The 17,086-nt window shown below is 47.5% G+C and overlaps 1 protein-coding gene across 1 annotated transcript in view; it reads left to right on the forward strand.

Moving 5' to 3' along the window:
* The window catches only part of JPH2 (junctophilin 2), a 59,171-nt gene that overhangs the window by 13,557 nt on the left and 28,528 nt on the right, over nt 1–17,086 (forward strand). Inside the window, exon 2 of the mRNA XM_033095446.1 lies at nt 8,565–9,345. Coding sequence (XP_032951337.1) covers nt 8,565–9,345 — 781 coding nt within the window. The remainder of the gene's footprint in view (nt 1–8,564; nt 9,346–17,086) is intronic.

Genomic DNA, 17,086 nt, shown 5'->3' on the forward strand with positions numbered 1-17,086 from the left:
TTATGTTCTTTTTTGTACTAATTCTTTGCAATTTGGTGCTTAATAACCACAGTCTAGGGGCTACCCTACGGAACAGCACAGACTTGAACAATAAGGATATTTATGATTTTACATAAACAAGAATCCAGAAGTAGGGCAGTCTCAGGATTGGTTAATTTGGAGGTTCAAGAACATCAACAAGGACCCAGGTTCTTACCACCTTTTTGCTCTGCCATCCATGGAATGTCAGTCTTGTTCCCAGCTAGTTCACCTCATGGTGCCAAGATGGCTGCCACAGCTCCCAGGGTCAGCCTCACATGCAATAACACCCAGCCGCAGATGAGAGTATGTTTCTCTGCATGTTTGTCTATATACGAACTAAGAACTCTTCCCTGCCTCCCTGTCCCCACCTCTCCAGCTGACTTCCCCTCGGGTCTTGATGCCAGATTTCATCACATGCTCATATCTGATCCAATCATTGGCAAGATGGATAGATCTGAATGTCTGCTTTGGAGCATCATGATTTAACCCTGGATTGGGGACTTTTCTCTGAGTCGCATGGGGGAGGACTAGACCTTGGAACAGAACTGAGGTTCTATCAGCAAAGAAGAACAGAACTGCTGTTGGGTAACCCACAGTATCCACACAATACCTGCTTCCCTGACCTCCCAGGTTAACTGATGGAGTTTCTCATTGTTTGTCTTGCATTCTTGTAAGGTATACTCTACAACTTCCAGTTTCTGTTGGTTTCTTTAAAGTGGAGTGAGAAGTCAAAGACACTTGCAGAACAATCTGAGTGTAGGAAATGTCTAGATTTTTATAATTTCGTTCCCAGTCTTTTATAGTTATTCATGCTAAATTTGAGGGCAATTTTTATGGAAATCCTTTGTGGAAATCCAAAAGCACTCAGTTTGTTTTCAGAGAAATAAAACCTACTTTTTCATAGTCGTCTGGTTTAGATAATAACTATTCATACATCACGTAATATCAGTAACGAGCACAAGTGAAGTAAACAGATTTAGGGACAGTCTTAAATAAACACACAACTCCACATGTGGGTACAGAGCATGTGGACTTGCTAGAAAATGGTCTGCCTGCTGGGTCCATCAGGGGGCTATGGACATCAGTTAAAAGGTTTTACAGAAGACACGGGAGTACATTGGTTAATTGGAAGTCAGTGGAGAGGTAGAGGTTTTATAGCTCTCACTCCAGGTCGCATATTAGAATCATCTGAGGTGCTTAAAAAATCTCCAGTATTCCCTTCAATGAAGTCATAATCTCTGGCCTGGAGTATGGATCTTGTATTATAGATGTGGCTTCTAGAAACTACTCTGTCATGTGTGTTTAGGGGTGTGGAGGCAGGTCTCATTGATGAATAGATCCCCAAATTTTCTTCCTCCCAAGAATGGAAGCCATGAGGCCTCCCTGAGTCAGGGGGGTGACCAAACTAGTGAAAGCTGGGCCTTTCCAGGTGCAAGCAAGCAAGCCGACTGAGGCAGAAAACTGAAGCTGGTCTCATTCTCTCCCTCTGAGTTTTCTCTGTCCTCCCTGGCTCCTTTTCATCTTTCCAGTCAATCCTTTCTAGGCCAGCTTTTCTGAGCAAAGACTGACCTGTCAAAAAGCTGGTCTTTATTGAGCACTTACTGTGAGCCAGCTGCCTCACGTATAGTTCACTTGGTCATTGGTTAACCAACCCTCCCCACTCCACTGCCACCCAAGATCTGGCCCATCATCTCTCTGGAGCACTGCTGTGGCTGCCTGACATTTATTTTTGTGATGGCTGATTAAATCTAGTCTACCCCTGGCGCTAGACTCCAGGCCCCTGAGGGCAGGGACCATGTTATTTATTTATCACTGTATCCCCAGCACCTAGCACCAAGATTGCAGGATCCACGGCAAACACTTGTTGAGTACAAAGGAATGAATGAACAACCATACGAAGTAGGTCTCATCACCTCCATTTTACAGAAGGACAAACTGAGGTTTAGTGGGCTTAACTAATTTATGCCTGTTTTAGAACTATGCAGTGTCAGAGTGAAGGTTAAAACCCAGGTTATTCTATACTAAACCAGAAGGGCAACTGTAGGGAGAAGGCGATATTCAGATTTTATGACATTTAGGAGCCTGGTCAGAGGGACGGGGCTGTATTTGCATGGTTATGACCCTCACCAGCCTTTTACAAGTATCCCAGTAACCCCCAGCATTGGAGCTGCTAAACATGCTTGGCAACCGTGCCAATCACTTCTGAGCATGTACCCTGTACTGAGTCATGAGGGAAAAGAGAAGAGGTGGTTTCTGCCCCTGGAAGAATGTAGGGTATCCGTCCGAAGATATAGATTCATCAGATGTTTACCAAAGGCTTCCTCTGGCCCGGCAACTGTGCTAGATGCTGGGGTCATCTAGGAATAACTAGACACGGCTTCCTCCCTCTTAGAAGCCAGACTCTGGTAAGAAAGACTTATGGTGACCAAATGGTTATAATTATCTAATTGCAAATGGGAAAAGTATCAAGAAGAAGTGCAACGTGACATGACATCATGTGACAGTACTCAGGACGTAGAGTTCAAGAAATCTTCCCGGGTGAAGTCCCGTTTAAGCTAAAGCTTGAACTATCAATAGAAGTTGGCCAGGGAAGGAGGGAGGAGAAGAGCAGGCAAAGAAGAGGAAGGAAAGCGTGTGCAAAGGCCCTGAGGTGAGAAGACAAATGTGACTGGAGAGCTATTCAAGGTGAGTCAGGAGAGGTGGGCAGGGGCTTGAAGGCTGCTGAGAATCTTGCTCCTTCCCCCAGGGCAGTGGAAAACCCTGCAGTGTATACAAGGCCAAGTGAGGGGGCCAGCCCAAAGGGTATCAGGAGGCACTTCCACAAAGGGCTTCTCTCAGCCAGACGGCTGTGGACTGGGTTCTCCTTCTCTCCCCTTCACATGCCTTCTGCCTATCCCCAGGGAGTACTACCCTGTCTTAGAGAGAGTCAGGCTGGGGACGGCCCCAGAACTTGGCTTTTCCCCTTTCCCAGGGCCCTGTCACTCCCAGCCTCCCCTGGGTGTCTGCCTCCTGCCATTCACTTATAAGTTTCCTAATATAGCCTGGCCATTTCCTTCCCAACTGGTGGTCAAGAGCTGTTCTCCTATTGCAATCTGTTTTTCGTGGGCTTAAAGGGACCATGTCAGCCCATCTCACATCCAATTTAAGCTAAAGGAAGGATTAATTTCACAAACTTGTCCAATCCAGAGACTAGGTATCTTCTTTTTTTCCTCCAGTTTACTACCTTCTCTGCTCTATTCTTGTTCACTTTCCCTTTTCATATTATATTTTTCTTCTTTCCTCTGAGACAAGTGGAAGGAGCAAAGCTAGACATGGATGTGAGTTTTGGTGCTGGTGTATTTATTAGCTGTGTCATCTTGAGGGAATCTTGTTTTTTTTTTTAATTTTTATTGGGGAACAGTGTGTTTTGCCATCAGCTCCAAGTTAAGTCGTTGTTTTCAATCTAGTTGTGGAGGGCACAGCTCACTGGCCCATGTGGGAATCGAACCGGCCACCTTGGTGTTATGAGCACTGCGCTCTAACCAACTGAGCCAACCGGCCGCCTCCTAGGTGAATCTTATAGGAACCATTACATACCTGTCTGGTCATTTTCACAGAGCTGTGTTCAGATAGATAGAGCAGAAAGGAGAGAATAAACAGTTATGGAATGTATTCATTCATTCAACAAATATTTATTGAGCACACAAGGATACAGCAGTGAACAAAAAGAAATGAATCCTTGCCTTTATGGAACTTACATTCCAGTGAGAAAGATGGTCGATAAACAAAAGAAAAAGCAAAATATATATTACATTAGATATGCTATGAGGAAAAAAAGCAAATAAGGGAGACACAAAACCTCAGGTGGGGATTATAATTTTAAATAGGGTGGTCAGGGAGGCTTCACTGAGATGACATTAGAGTAAAGGCTTGGAGATGGTGAGGGAGTGGGCCAGGCAGCTATCTGCAGGAAGAGTATTCCAGGCAGAGGGAACAGCCAATGCGAAGGCCTTGAGGCAGGACCGTGATTAGTGTGGGGGAGGAACAGCAAGGGGGCCTTTGTGGCCAGAGTGGAGTGAAGGCAAGGAAAGAATGGGAGGAAGCGAGGATAGAGGAGTGATGGGGATGAGATCAGTCACGGCCTTGTGAGTCACTAAGGACCTCAGCTTTTCCTCTGAGAAGAGACACAGCAGTGTCATGATCTGATTTATTACATTTGAACAGAATCCCTCTGGTTGGTGTGTCAAGAATAGATGGAAGAGGTCAAGGGCAGAAGGGGGAGACCAGTATAGCAGCCGTTACGAAAATCCTGGTGAGAAATCATGGTGGCTCAGACGACCATTTAGTAGCACTGGGGATGGTGAGAAGTGATTGGATTCTAGATTCAGCTGGAAAGTAGAGCTGACGGGATTTCCCGATGGATACCTGCAGGAAGCTGTGCTGGGTGGTTTATTTTTTCCCCCTTAAAAGTTTATTTACAATTTATTTATTTATCAACTCAACTTTATTGAGGTATAATTTCCATGCAGTACAATGCATTGTAAGTGTACAGTCCTGACAAGTGTACACCTGTGTAACCACGAGCACAATCAAGATATTAGAACATTTCCATCTACTCCAAAAGTTCCGTGTGCCCCGTCACAGTGTATCCCTCCCACCCCCAGCCCCTGGGAACCGCAGGTCTGCTTTCTGTTACTACAGGTTAGTTCTTTCTAGACTTTCACGTCATTGGAATCATATAGTTTGTATGTACAGTGTGTACTCTTTTGTCTCTGGCCTCATTCACTGAGCATTTTTTGAGATCCACCCATGTTGTGCATATGAGCAGTTTGCTACATTTTATTGATGACAGGTATTCCATTGAGTGGTTGCCCAAAGTTTGTTTACCAGATGATGGACATTTGGGTTGCTTTCTGTTTTGTTTGTTTGTTTGTTTGTTTTTGCTGTTGTTGTCTCTTCCTGAAAACCCTGGAAAGCAAGTATTATTTTTGGATTTTCCAGATGAGGAAATTGAGAATCAGAAGTGAGGTTGTCCAAGGATCCCCAGCTTAGGTGACAAACTCATTTGTCTCGGACTGCACATTTCTTTCTGTCTTCGCGCCTCCCACACAATGTGACCACAAATGAATGAGCTTGGAAAGTGGAACATATTAGTTTTTCATCTATCTATCTCCTTAGTGTTTCATCCTTTGTACCACATACTCATTGCTCCGTTTTTCTGCCACACAATCTCATTTTCCCACTTCCTCGGTTTAAGTTCAAATCCCAGTTTTGTTCCTTTTTCATTGTGTGCCTTTGGGTAGGTCACATAACCTCTCTGAACATCAATCCCCCTGGGAGATGGGGATCATATTTGCATCTTCCTCTACTAGTTCGTGCCCAGTGCTCTCCCCTCTCTCTGTCTCTCTCCATTTCTCGCTGGCCTTTTCATAGCTGATATTCCACGACTGTTGTTTTGTGGCTGGTCACTGGAGGGAGGTGAGCCCTGATGTCCCCTTTACCCACAGCTGCTCCTATCTGCTGTACAGAGGGGATGGAAGCACCAGGCTCTCCCTCAACAAAGTAAAGCAGAATTTCTGGCGGTGGCCTAAGGGATCTGTATTTTATGTTTAGATCTTCTAATGTGGCAGCCAAGACTGAGAACCGTGGGCTCAGGGATGAGCTTTAGGCATCAGAAAGACTTGGGTTTGTATCAAGTCCCCTAACCTCTCAGACCATCAACTTCCTCTCTTATAAATGAGCATCGTAGGGGACTCCCGCTCAGAAGACCGTTGAGAGGTTTAAGTGAGCCCTTGGCACTATACAGCGTCCTTGATAGGGCTCTTCGTGGTGAAAAGGCTGGAGTGGGGGCCTGAGCTGGAGCAGCCTGTGCTGGGAGGGACCAGGCAGGGTGGAGTCACGTGGACGCACTGTCCTTTGCCTCCAGAGTCACAGTGCCCCAATTTCTACAAGTCCTATGTCTCAAAGTTAGGCCAAACCTTAGTGAACTTCATATCCAACATATCATTGGCCAATGGGCCAATGGAGGTCTTAAGAAGGAAAGAGAGTTGCTCAGAGTCAAACAATGAGATGGAGTTTCTGTACAGGTTCAGCCAATCACTCAGCAAATATTTGTGGAGCACCTCTATGTGCCAGGCACTGTTCCAGATGCTGGGGAGACATTGGAGAATGAAACAGGACAGATCCCTGACCTCATGGAGCTTCCATTGTAGCAGAGAGAAAAGCAATATATATGATAAATACATCATACGGTATGTTAGAGAGAAGGTGATCAACGCTATAGGAAAAAGCAAAAGTAAATGAGGGATATCTGGGTGCTTGTGGGGATGCAGGCAGCTTGCAGTTTTAAACAGGGTGGTCAGGATAGGGCTCAATGAGCAAAGACAGGTTGGTTATCTGGAGGAAAAGAGTTCAAGGCAGAGGGAACAGCCTATGCAAAGGCCTGACTGAAAGCGTACCTGTTGGATTGAGCTTGGAAGTCCCTTACCTGGCCAGCTGTTTCAGTGACCTAGCCATCCTGAGTAGGATTTGTTGAGAGAAGGCCATTTGGGTGGTGGTGTTGTTTTTTTTTTCTGGTTAACCAGGGGAAAGGATTCTCAGCATGTGTTCAAAACAAAGGCTATGGGTTTCTCCCCTCAATTCAAGTGAACATTGTGTCAGACACTGTTCTAGATACTGGAGAAGTGAAGATGAAAGCAGAGAACTGGCTGCCCAGGAGAGAAAGACCAAGAAGGTGGAAGAGGTGTCTGCGGGGTGAGGGGCCATAATGAGTTGCCAGTGGCTGTATAACATCTGGAGGGGGGGCATCCATCTCCGAGCTGATGTGTGGAGGGAGGGGAAGAGGTTGAGGGTATATTTACGGGGAAGGTTTTGGATGGAGCCCTGGGGAGCACAGCATATTAGATTGGGGGTGAGCTATGAAGATATTTTGTCAGCTTTGTATCGGTTTGTTCATACAATTCAGGTGGCCTCACACACTAGCACAACTTCGTAAAATCACAATATCACACACATACCTTTTCTTTTAGAGTTTTTCAGATATTAGCTTATTTAAACCTCAGACAACCCTATAAGGTAAGAGGCAATTATTCTCTGTTTGACCGATGAGGAAGCTGAGGCACAGAGAGGTTAAGTCACTTGCCTAATGTTACACAGCTAGGAAGGACAGAGACAGGAGTTGCACACAGCAGCCTCGCTCTGGGGTCTATGTGCCTAATCACTCGCTCTGTGCTGCCTCTCATTCACACGATGGCCCACTTACAGAGACTTGTTCCCAGGAGCTCACGTGCTTCCTCATGGACATGCAAGCCCTTCATGGCTGACATCTGTACACGCCACTATCCTGCGTACACATGGTCTTTCATGGTCTCAGTTTCACTAATGCCCACAACCTCACACACTCACTTATTCTAGAATGCCTCATATTGCTTTGTGCTTTAACACTCAGATGGCCTTGCTCACTCAGAACCTCTCAATGCCCATAATGTTACCTCCAGTGGGCACTCACCCCGCTGTGTACACACGGCGTTGCGCATTCACGATCTCATATAGTCAAAAGACACTGACAGGCATGCCCAAAGAAGTCTTCTATACACATGGCCTTGCACAAATATACACTCATGCTCTTCACACAGTCCCATGCTCCTCAACATTCACACTACTGTGCAAACTCACTGATTCATTCATGAGCTTGGACGTCTACATCACCTTGCACACTATGTTAACCATACATCTAACCTCACATACAGACAGAGCCTTGCCTGCTACACAAATTTTCACTCTTACCCTCTAACAGCCTTGCACCCTCACTCAACTTTGCCTTTCCTTGCACACTCAGATGCTCTCATACGCTATGCTGCATCCCCTTATTACATGCTCACATGATTTTGGTTACCCTCTGTGCACACACTGCCTTGCACACTCATGGTTCTGCATACTCCCACTACCTCGCACACCCCTACAAGTGCAAACATTCACATTATTGCACAAACGCACTGTCTTGCCCACTCACACTCTTGCACATTCATTTTTCTCTTGGGTGATTCAAAATCTGTGCACACTCATTTAAATTCACACTCACAGAGCCTCACCTGCTCATACAACTTCCCACTTAAAATGGACTCACTCAACATCACCCTGTTTTGCACACTAAAGACCTCGGCATGTTCCCACCAACAGAAATACTCACACCATCACGTAATCTCCTGCTGGCTTGTCCACTCGTGTCCCTGCACACTCGTTTAACCTCACGTATTCCCAGGGCCTCACCTGTTCACACAGCTTCACACATTGACGCTCTGATGCACACAACTTCACTCTTTTGCACACTTGTGATCTTGCCATGTCCCCACCAACAGAAAGATTCACACCATTGCACAAACTCCTTCTGGCTTGTGCACTTATGTCCTTGCACACTCACCTAACCTTACACCCTCAGGCCCTCGCCTGCTTTCCCTTCCAACTCTCCCCTCACCACCCCCCCATGGCCTCGCCCACTTCTGCCCTGTGCACACGCAGGGGTCTGGTCGTGCCTCCCCACTGACACGCCCTCTCCTCACCCGCAGGGACTTACCAAGGCCAGTTCACCAACGGCATGCGCCACGGCTACGGTGTGCGCCAGAGTGTGCCCTATGGGATGGCCGTCGTGGTGCGCTCGCCGCTGCGCACGTCGCTCTCGTCCCTGCGCAGCGAGCACAGCAACGGCACGGTGGCCCCGGACTCGCCCACCTCGCCGGCCTCCGACGGCCCGCCGCTGCCCGCGCCCGCCATCCCGCGCGGCGGCTTCGCGCTCAGCCTGCTGGCCAACGCCGAGGCGGCCGCGCGGGCGCCCAAGGGCGCGGGCTTCTTCCAGCGGGGCGCGCTGCTGGGCAAGCTGCGGCGGGCCGAGTCGCGCACGTCCCTGGGCAGCCAGCGCAGCCGCGTCAGCTTCCTCAAGAGCGACCTCAGCTCGGGCGCCAGCGACGCCGCCTCCACCACCAGCCTGGGCGAGGGCGCCGACGACGCCGCGCCCTTCGAGGCCGACATCGACGCCACCACCACTGAGACCTACATGGGCGAATGGAAGAACGACAAGCGCTCGGGCTTCGGCGTGAGCGAGCGCTCCAGCGGCCTCCGCTACGAGGGCGAGTGGCTGGACAACCTGCGCCACGGCTACGGCTGCACCACGCTGCCCGACGGCCACCGCGAGGAGGGCAAGTATCGCCACAACGTGCTGGTCAAATGCACCAAGCGACGCGTGCTGCCGCTCAAGAGCAGCAAGGTCCGTCAGAAGGTGGAGCACAGCATGGAGGGCGCCCAGCGCGCGGCGGCAATAGCGCGCCAGAAGGCTGAGATCGCTGCCTCCAGGTAGGACTCCTGGGGTGGGCACAGATGGGAGAGGCCCTCTCCGGGAAGGAGTCCTGGGACCGGGCCATCTAAGAGGCCTTATCTCCAAGCCTGTTTTGGCGTCTTTTACCGTCAGGTTCCTCCATGATTTTTAGAGGGTTAATTGGAGGCACTTAAGGATCTGGTATCACCTGTCCATCCATCCATCTATCCATCCATCCATCCATTCATCCATCCATCCAACCATCCGTCCAGCCACCTTGTCACCTGTGCATTCACCCAAACCGTCCCTTCACCTAAATTCTCTATTACACACCTGAACAACCCCTTCATTCACTCAACCCCTCTATGCATTCAACCATCTCCAGTCACTGTCTAACTGTCAAACTGTCTAACATCCATCTGAACAATCACCTGTCCATCCAGCCATTTCCACATCCACCCCCATCCATCCATCCAACTTAACATCATTTTACCCACTTAACCACCCACTCACCCATCTAGCCACCCACCCACCCACTCACACACCCACCCAAACATTCAGACACCCTTTAACCACCCATCCGTCCCATCATCCACCAACCACACACAGTCACTCAACTGCATCCATTTGCCAAGCCACCCATCCTAATAGCCAACCGCTTCCACTCATAGAAACAATATCCACTCCCACTCACCTACCCAATCATTCCACCACTCATCCATCATCCGACCACTCATCCATCATCCATCCATCTCACCACCTCCACCACCCAAACCATACTTCCCCCCAACAATCCATCCACACTTCCCTTTGCTCAGCCACTCCCATCTTCCCAGCCACCAGCTCTGCATCCATCCTCCCTCCCATCCATTCAGCACCCGTCCTTTCGTCCATATTCAAACCCCTTTATGTCTTTTCATGGTACTTCAGAAAAAGATATATGTTGTCTTCAAACATTTGTAGCACCTACTGTGTACATGGTACTATTTTAAGTAGTTTACAAATGTTGACTCATTCGATCTCCTTAAGGACCTTATAAGATCAATACTATTTTTAGTTGCGTTTTACAGATGAGCCAAATGAGACTCTGAAAGATAAAGTGGTTTTTCCCAAATCACCCAGGTAGTAAGCAGTCCTTCAGAATCTGGTTCCTACCTTCCTCCCCAGCCTCATTTTCTACTACTCTTGCCCTGGACCTGGATTTTTTCGTTGTGCTAGTGATGCAGGCCTTTTATCATTCTTCTTTCGTTCCCCTACCAGAGGGCTTTTGTTACTCCTGGTCCCTCTGCCTGGAGTGCTCTTCCTTCCTCTTGTTGCCTCCTTTATTCCTACTCCTTCTTCAGAGCTCAGGTCAAGCCTGAACCCCTTAGAGAGCTGACAAGGCCCAGTGCCTTCACAGGCCGACTCTCACTCAGCTGCATGGACATCTTTTCAGAACATCTCACAGCAGCTGTACGCTGCTTTCGTGATTTGTTTTTAATCTACCAGTTATAGAGGGTTCCCTATGTGCCAGTCACTGTTCTGAGGTCTTTACGTATATTAACTCATTTAATCTTTACAAGTTCTTGATGAGGTAGGTACTGTCATTATTCCCGTTTTGCAAATGCGGAGTGAGCTGCAAGGACAGCAGTAAGTGGCAGGGCAATGATAAAGGCACTCGCCTGTACCTGTGCCTATTGCGATCCTGCTGGTGGCCCTAAATGGCCTGGGTTGGAGGCTGTGGCACTGTGGTCTTCAGAGTTTAGCAAACCTAGGACCAAATCTTGGCTCGACCATCTTTTAGCTCAGAGACCTACCAAATCAGTTTGCTTGTTTGACCTTCGGTTTCCCCGTCTGTGGCACCACCGTTTCTTAGTCGTAGGTTCTCGGCCAAACCAGTGTACTTCTTCAACCTCAGTTGTGTCATCTGTTAACATGGGGCTGGTCTGAAGGTTAAGAAAGATAGCGCAGGTTCAGTTTATCACAGTCCTGTTATGCGTGAGCTCCTTGGGAAGCTGGCTTTGAGGTGGAGATTAGTGTGCGGGAAGTTTCTGGAGCGCGCTCTCAGGATCAACACTTGTGGGGAAGGGAAGGAAGCAGGATTAAGCAGAGGGAGACAGGGGGGCTGCAGTGCAGTCTCCACAAGGGCCTCAGCCGACCACAAGGGGCACGCTTCAGTGGAGATGACCTTCAGGGTTGTCCCACGTTGAAATGAGGGTGCTGGATCTTTATGTCCTCTACACAGGATGCAGGCTGCTCTCTAGAAAGCGGCATGACCTGGGGCTGCATGGCTCTCTTCAGCCAAGGGCAATTCCTAGGCAGGGCTGACAGCCGACAGCACTCAGTGCAGCTGAGCTGGGGGGTGGGGAAGGGGGAAGGGACAAAGAAGTCCTTCAGTCCTGAGGGGGAAAATGGGTAGCACATCACGGTATGCTCTACAGGGCGGGACACCTAACAAGGCCTCCGTAAGCGTTACTAGTCATTGTCATCATTCCATGAATTCATTTTACAGGTGTGGAAACTGAGGCCTAGAGAAGGAACGTAATATGCCCAAGACCACCTGGCAAGCAAGTGGGAGAATCAGGGCTTCAGCTCCTAGGTTTCTGATTCCAAACTTTTAACCAGCACATCTTATTCTCTCTAAACTTTGTAAACTTTAAATTGCTGTGGATGTGTGTGCAGTTCGTATCGTTGAGACGGAAGAAGGTATGGGTAATTGTCTTAAGACTTCTTGGTTTGGGGCAGAACCAGGCTAATGATTAAGTGATCATATAATTTGTTGTCCAAAAATGGACACTTTTATGAGTTAAAGGGGGCACTTTTTAAAAAATAAAACTTACATGTTGGAATAATTTTAGACTTACAGAAAAGCTGCAGAACAGTGCAGAGAGAGTTCCCATATACTTTCTGCCCAGTGTCCCCTAATGTTAACTCTTACGTGACCATAATACATTTGTCAAAACTAACAATCGTGCGTTACGATTAACTACATTCCAGACTTTGTTTCAATTTTACTAGTGTTTCCACTCCTGTCTCTTTCCTGTTCCAGGACCCCATTGAGGATCCCATATTGCATTCAGTTGTCAAGTCTTCTTAGTGTCCTCTGGTCTGTGACAGTTTCTCCGTTTTTCCTTGTGTTTCGTGACCTTGACAGTTTTGAGAAATACATTACAAAATGTCCCTCAATTTGAGTCCGTCTGATGTTTATGTCATAATTAGACTGAGGTTCTAGGTTTTGGAGCAGAAGACCACAGAGGTGTAGTGCCCTTCTTATCACGTCACATCAGCGGCACGTGATCTCAGCCTGACTTATCACCCATGAGGCTAACCTTGATCATTTTGTTAAGGTGGTGTCTGCCAGGTTTCTCTCCTATAAAGTTACTGGTTCCCCTTCCTCTACTCTATTCTTTGGAATCCAGACATTACGTTCAGCCCTCCGAGAGGGAGAAGTTTCTGGAATTAAGCTCCAGAGGGAAGAGTACCAATACATATCATGTGGAATTCTTCTGTAAGGAAGATCTGTTCCTTCTTCCAAAGGGAAATTATTATGCCAAGTCTGTATAGTTATGCCAAGTGTAAGCCAGGACTGTCCTGGGCCACCCTGGCACACAGCAGAGCTTAGAGTGAGAGCTTAGAGCTTGGGCCCTTAGTTCTTCTAAGGAATTGCTGTGTGACCTTGCCCAAGTTGTTTCACCACTCTGAACCCTTCTTTGGATGGTTTGAAGGAGGGGATGAGCTAATGCCTAGCACAGAGCAGCCAACAGTAAAAGCACTCATTATCATCACGTACATGTCGGACTTTTAAAGGTGAGGAAATGGAAGCTTGGGGACAAGGAGGGATTTCCACAAACTCTCCCTTGTTGAGGGCAAAATCTTGCCCCTCTCTGCCCCTTTGCTTTCCCTGCCCTCCCTGTCCTTCCTGCTGAGGCCTGCGCCTTTGAACATAAAGGTATTGAGCTTCCCCCACAAAGGCTGCCAGGTGCAAGCCGGGAACTCGGTCTCTGGAGTGAGAAGGTGGTGTCTAGCTTCTTCCATGCGGTGCTGCTGGGAGGCGAGCGCAAGGGACATTGGGATCCCTCCTGTGTTTGAGGAACGAAGGCTTCCAGTGTGCCCACAGGGCTGGTGCCACGAGAGGGGTGGCTGCCTGGCTCAGTTTTAAGCTCAGACTGAATTTCCAATTAAGGGAATCTTTGGATTAGGAGGAAAAGCCGGGTTGTCTCCCTCACGGGGGCTTTGGTGAGTAATCGGGCCGCAGAGGAACAAGGAGTTTTCCCAGCAGCCACCAGTCTCCTGAGCCCAGGCAGACCCGGGGTTTCTCTTCATTATTGTGGCCTCAGGCTACTTGCCGCTTACCCCCACCCCCACCTCCCTCCCCGCTTATCTGGAACTTGTCAGCTCAGAGTCTAGGATCAGGACATCTTTCCCAGAGGGAAGGGAGAAAGCTGCAGTGTCTCATCCCCTTAAAATGGTCTATGGATTGAAAAAGATTCTAGACCTGTGTTGTCCAGTAGCCACTAGCTCTTGAGCTTGTGAAGTGTTGCCCATCTGAATCGAGCTGTGCTGTCAGTGTGAAACACACCCTGGCTTTCAAAGACTTAGTAAGAAAAGAATGTAAAGTAACCTATTAATAATTTTTATATTGATTATATGTTGAAATGTTTCCATATTTTAAATATATTGGGTGAGATTATGATAATTAATTGCACCCGTTTGTTTTTACTTTTTGAACGTGGCTACTAGAAAATTTTTAAATTACATGTAAAAATGACTCCCATTATATTTTTATTGGACAGTGTTATTCTCGACCCATTCAAGGCCCTAGGAGATAGTCCAACTCCTTCCCTGACCAGATGGGGAAACCAAGGTCCAGAAAGAGACAAAGAGATACCATGTTTCCCCAAAAATAAGACCGAGTGTTATATTAATTTTTGCTCCAAAAGATGTATTGGGGCTTATTGTCAGGGGATGTCAGCCTGAAAAATCATGCTAGGGCTTATTTTCCGGTCAGGTCTTATTTTCGGGGAAACACAGTTTCCATAGTCACCAAGAGGTTGATGGGGCACTAGCCTCACGTCTTCTGATTTTGTTGCTACGAACTCTTTTGGTAACACCTTTTAAGGTCATGGATACTGGGCTGTGCAGGGAAGCTGGGATGTTTGGGGAGGTGTCTAAACTTTTCTGTTTGTCATGCCAACGCCCTGATGAATGATTCCCATCTGGAAGGAGTACAGTGAGTGGTTAAGAGTAGGCTTTTAGCTCTGCCTCTCGCTTACCACATCTTGTCTTCTCTCCAGACTTCAATTCTCTCGTCTCTGAAAAGAGAATAACGACATCTACCTCAATTTCACGACAGCTACAACAGAGACTGTATATGCTGGAGGCAGGAAGTGCTCGATAACTGTGAGCTGCTCTTGTCATTGTCTAGTATTCTTGTTGTGTCCTCGCAACAGTGGCAGGGGCTGGCCTGCAGGAGTTCTCGGCTGCCCCCGGGAGTGAGGTTCAGAACATCTCAGGTTTTGTACCTGAAGACAGGGCCCCCTGAACTGGTCTGTCTTCCGCTCCTCCATCTGCCCACCCCCCTCTCCTCCCCAGATTGGCCCTGGAAATTCCCAAATTGATTGCAGGGTGAGAGCTGGCTTTGTGAGTTACTGGGAGGTGAATTTCTCAGATGTGTCAGGGCTGGTGTGGTACAGTAGCTAAGAGCTTCGGCTGTGGCATTGGACAGACCCAGGTTTGAACCTGGGTTCAGCTTCTTATAAGCTGTGTGACCTTCGGCAAGTGGTCTCACCTCTTTGAACCTCCTTTTTCTTCCTCAAATGAGAATGATATAAGTTCTTCCTTCAAAGTATTGTTGCAGAGAGTAGAAGAAATAGCTCATGCAAAGGGCCTGTGCTAGGAAGGTGTGCAGGGAGGTAAGCAGTCGTTACAGATCATATATCATTCTAGACCTGAGAGTCTCCCTGACAAGGAAATCGCCCTGAGGTAAGGCCCAGTCTTCTCTTACAGTCCCTACAATGGTTTCCCAAACTTGCATTTCTTCATGCTACAATCCCAATTTTTGTTACATCTATGTACCACCTCTACTTACTGTTTTAATCTCTCTTTAATTCAACTTAAAAATACTTATGTACATTTATTGAAAAGGAAGGCTTTTGAATCACTGTTGAAAATGGGAAACGAATATCTCGGGAAGGTCAGAAAACAGAACAGTGTTATTCAAGTCTGAGATCAAACTATGAATGCCAAAGGTGCTGAGCCTGAAGTCTGATCTCTTTTTGCTAAACAGTGACATTGGCGAGAGATTGACAGGTATGAAAGACCTGTTGGCACCAGACCAAGGTTTGTCCTTGACTAACAAGAAGAATGGAACTGGTGCTATTTCAAGCTGTGACTTGACACCCCCAGCACTCATTTCCAGCACCATGAGGGTGTGCAGACCACACAGGTGGAAGAGGGTCTGGTCCTGAACGAGGTCTCAGGGAGGGTCTTGGTAATTGCGCATGTGTGAGCCTGTTTATTTAAGTTTATTTAATAAACTGCCAGGCAGGATTGATTCCAGGCAGGACCTTACCTATATTAACTTAATCTTCGAAACAACGCTGAGGAAGGTACTATTATTCCCATTTTACAGAGGAGGAAACTGAGGCATAGACAGGTTAAGTATCTAAAACAAGGTCATTCAGCTGAGTAATGGCAGAGCTGGGCGTTGAGACATACCAGAACCAGGACCTGGTTCTAGAATGCTCTGACCTTTGGCCAGGCTTTTTTTTTTTTTTCCTCCACAAACTTTGATTAGCACTCACTCTGTGCCAGGCTTGTGCTGGGGCTCTGGGCCCCCAGTGGATCAGTGTGGTCAGTGTCCTCGGGGACTCTCAGCTTTGCAGCGAAGACAGACAAGTTCGACACCGTCAGTGGTAGGTTAGAGGGAGTCATGAGCAGAGTAACTAACTGCCCCAGGGGTGGTCTGGCAAAGCTCCCTGCAGGTGGTGGGTGACTCTGGTTGGGAGTTTGCCAGTTGGAGAAGAGGGAGAGAAAGGTTGTTCCAGGTAGAGGGAAGGAGGTAGGAACGTGCGTGGTGTATTTTGGGAGCTATGACTCATTGGGAATGCTGGAGTGGGTGGGGAACGAGATTAGACACGAGGCTGGGAAGCTGCCTAGGGCCAGGTTAGGACGGACTTTAAATGCCAGTTTAAAGAGCTTCAAATTTACTAGGCGGGCGGGCACTATTCTCAGTGCTTAGCTGAATCCACTCATCCAAATTCTAACGGAGGCACAAGGCACGTTGAGATTTTTTTTAACATGCCCCAAGTCACACGGCTAGTAATTGCGAGAACTGAGATTCTGGCTCGAGGTTATGTTCTTAGCTCCTACACTATTCTGCCACTCGGATTCAGTAAACTTCTCTCTTTCTCATTGTTTCCTTTTTCTTGTTACACTGTTCCGAGCAACACATTTGTTAAACTTTAAGGCAATTCAGAATAATAAAAGATAAAAAGTAATAAAACCCCTCTCTTATTTCCATCTGAGCTGTACCTTTGAAGTAACCATTTTAACAGTGCACTTACGGCATTCTTCCATTTACCTGTTCTGCCCCCTACATCCCACAACTGGACTACCTACCCAATGTTCTTCAGCTTGCTTTGTTTTGATTTTCTGTGTTTCGAGATCTTTTCTCTTATGCACATAGATCTGCTTTATTCTTTTTAACAGGTGCATAATATTCTGTAATTTGGATGTGCCGTGATTTGTTTTACCAGATCGCTCTTGATGGAGATTAGAACCATTTCATGTTTTCATGAT

Source organism: Rhinolophus ferrumequinum, chromosome 23 (genome assembly GCF_004115265.2).
Source record: "Rhinolophus ferrumequinum isolate MPI-CBG mRhiFer1 chromosome 23, mRhiFer1_v1.p, whole genome shotgun sequence".
Taxonomy (NCBI): Eukaryota; Metazoa; Chordata; class Mammalia; order Chiroptera; family Rhinolophidae; genus Rhinolophus; species Rhinolophus ferrumequinum.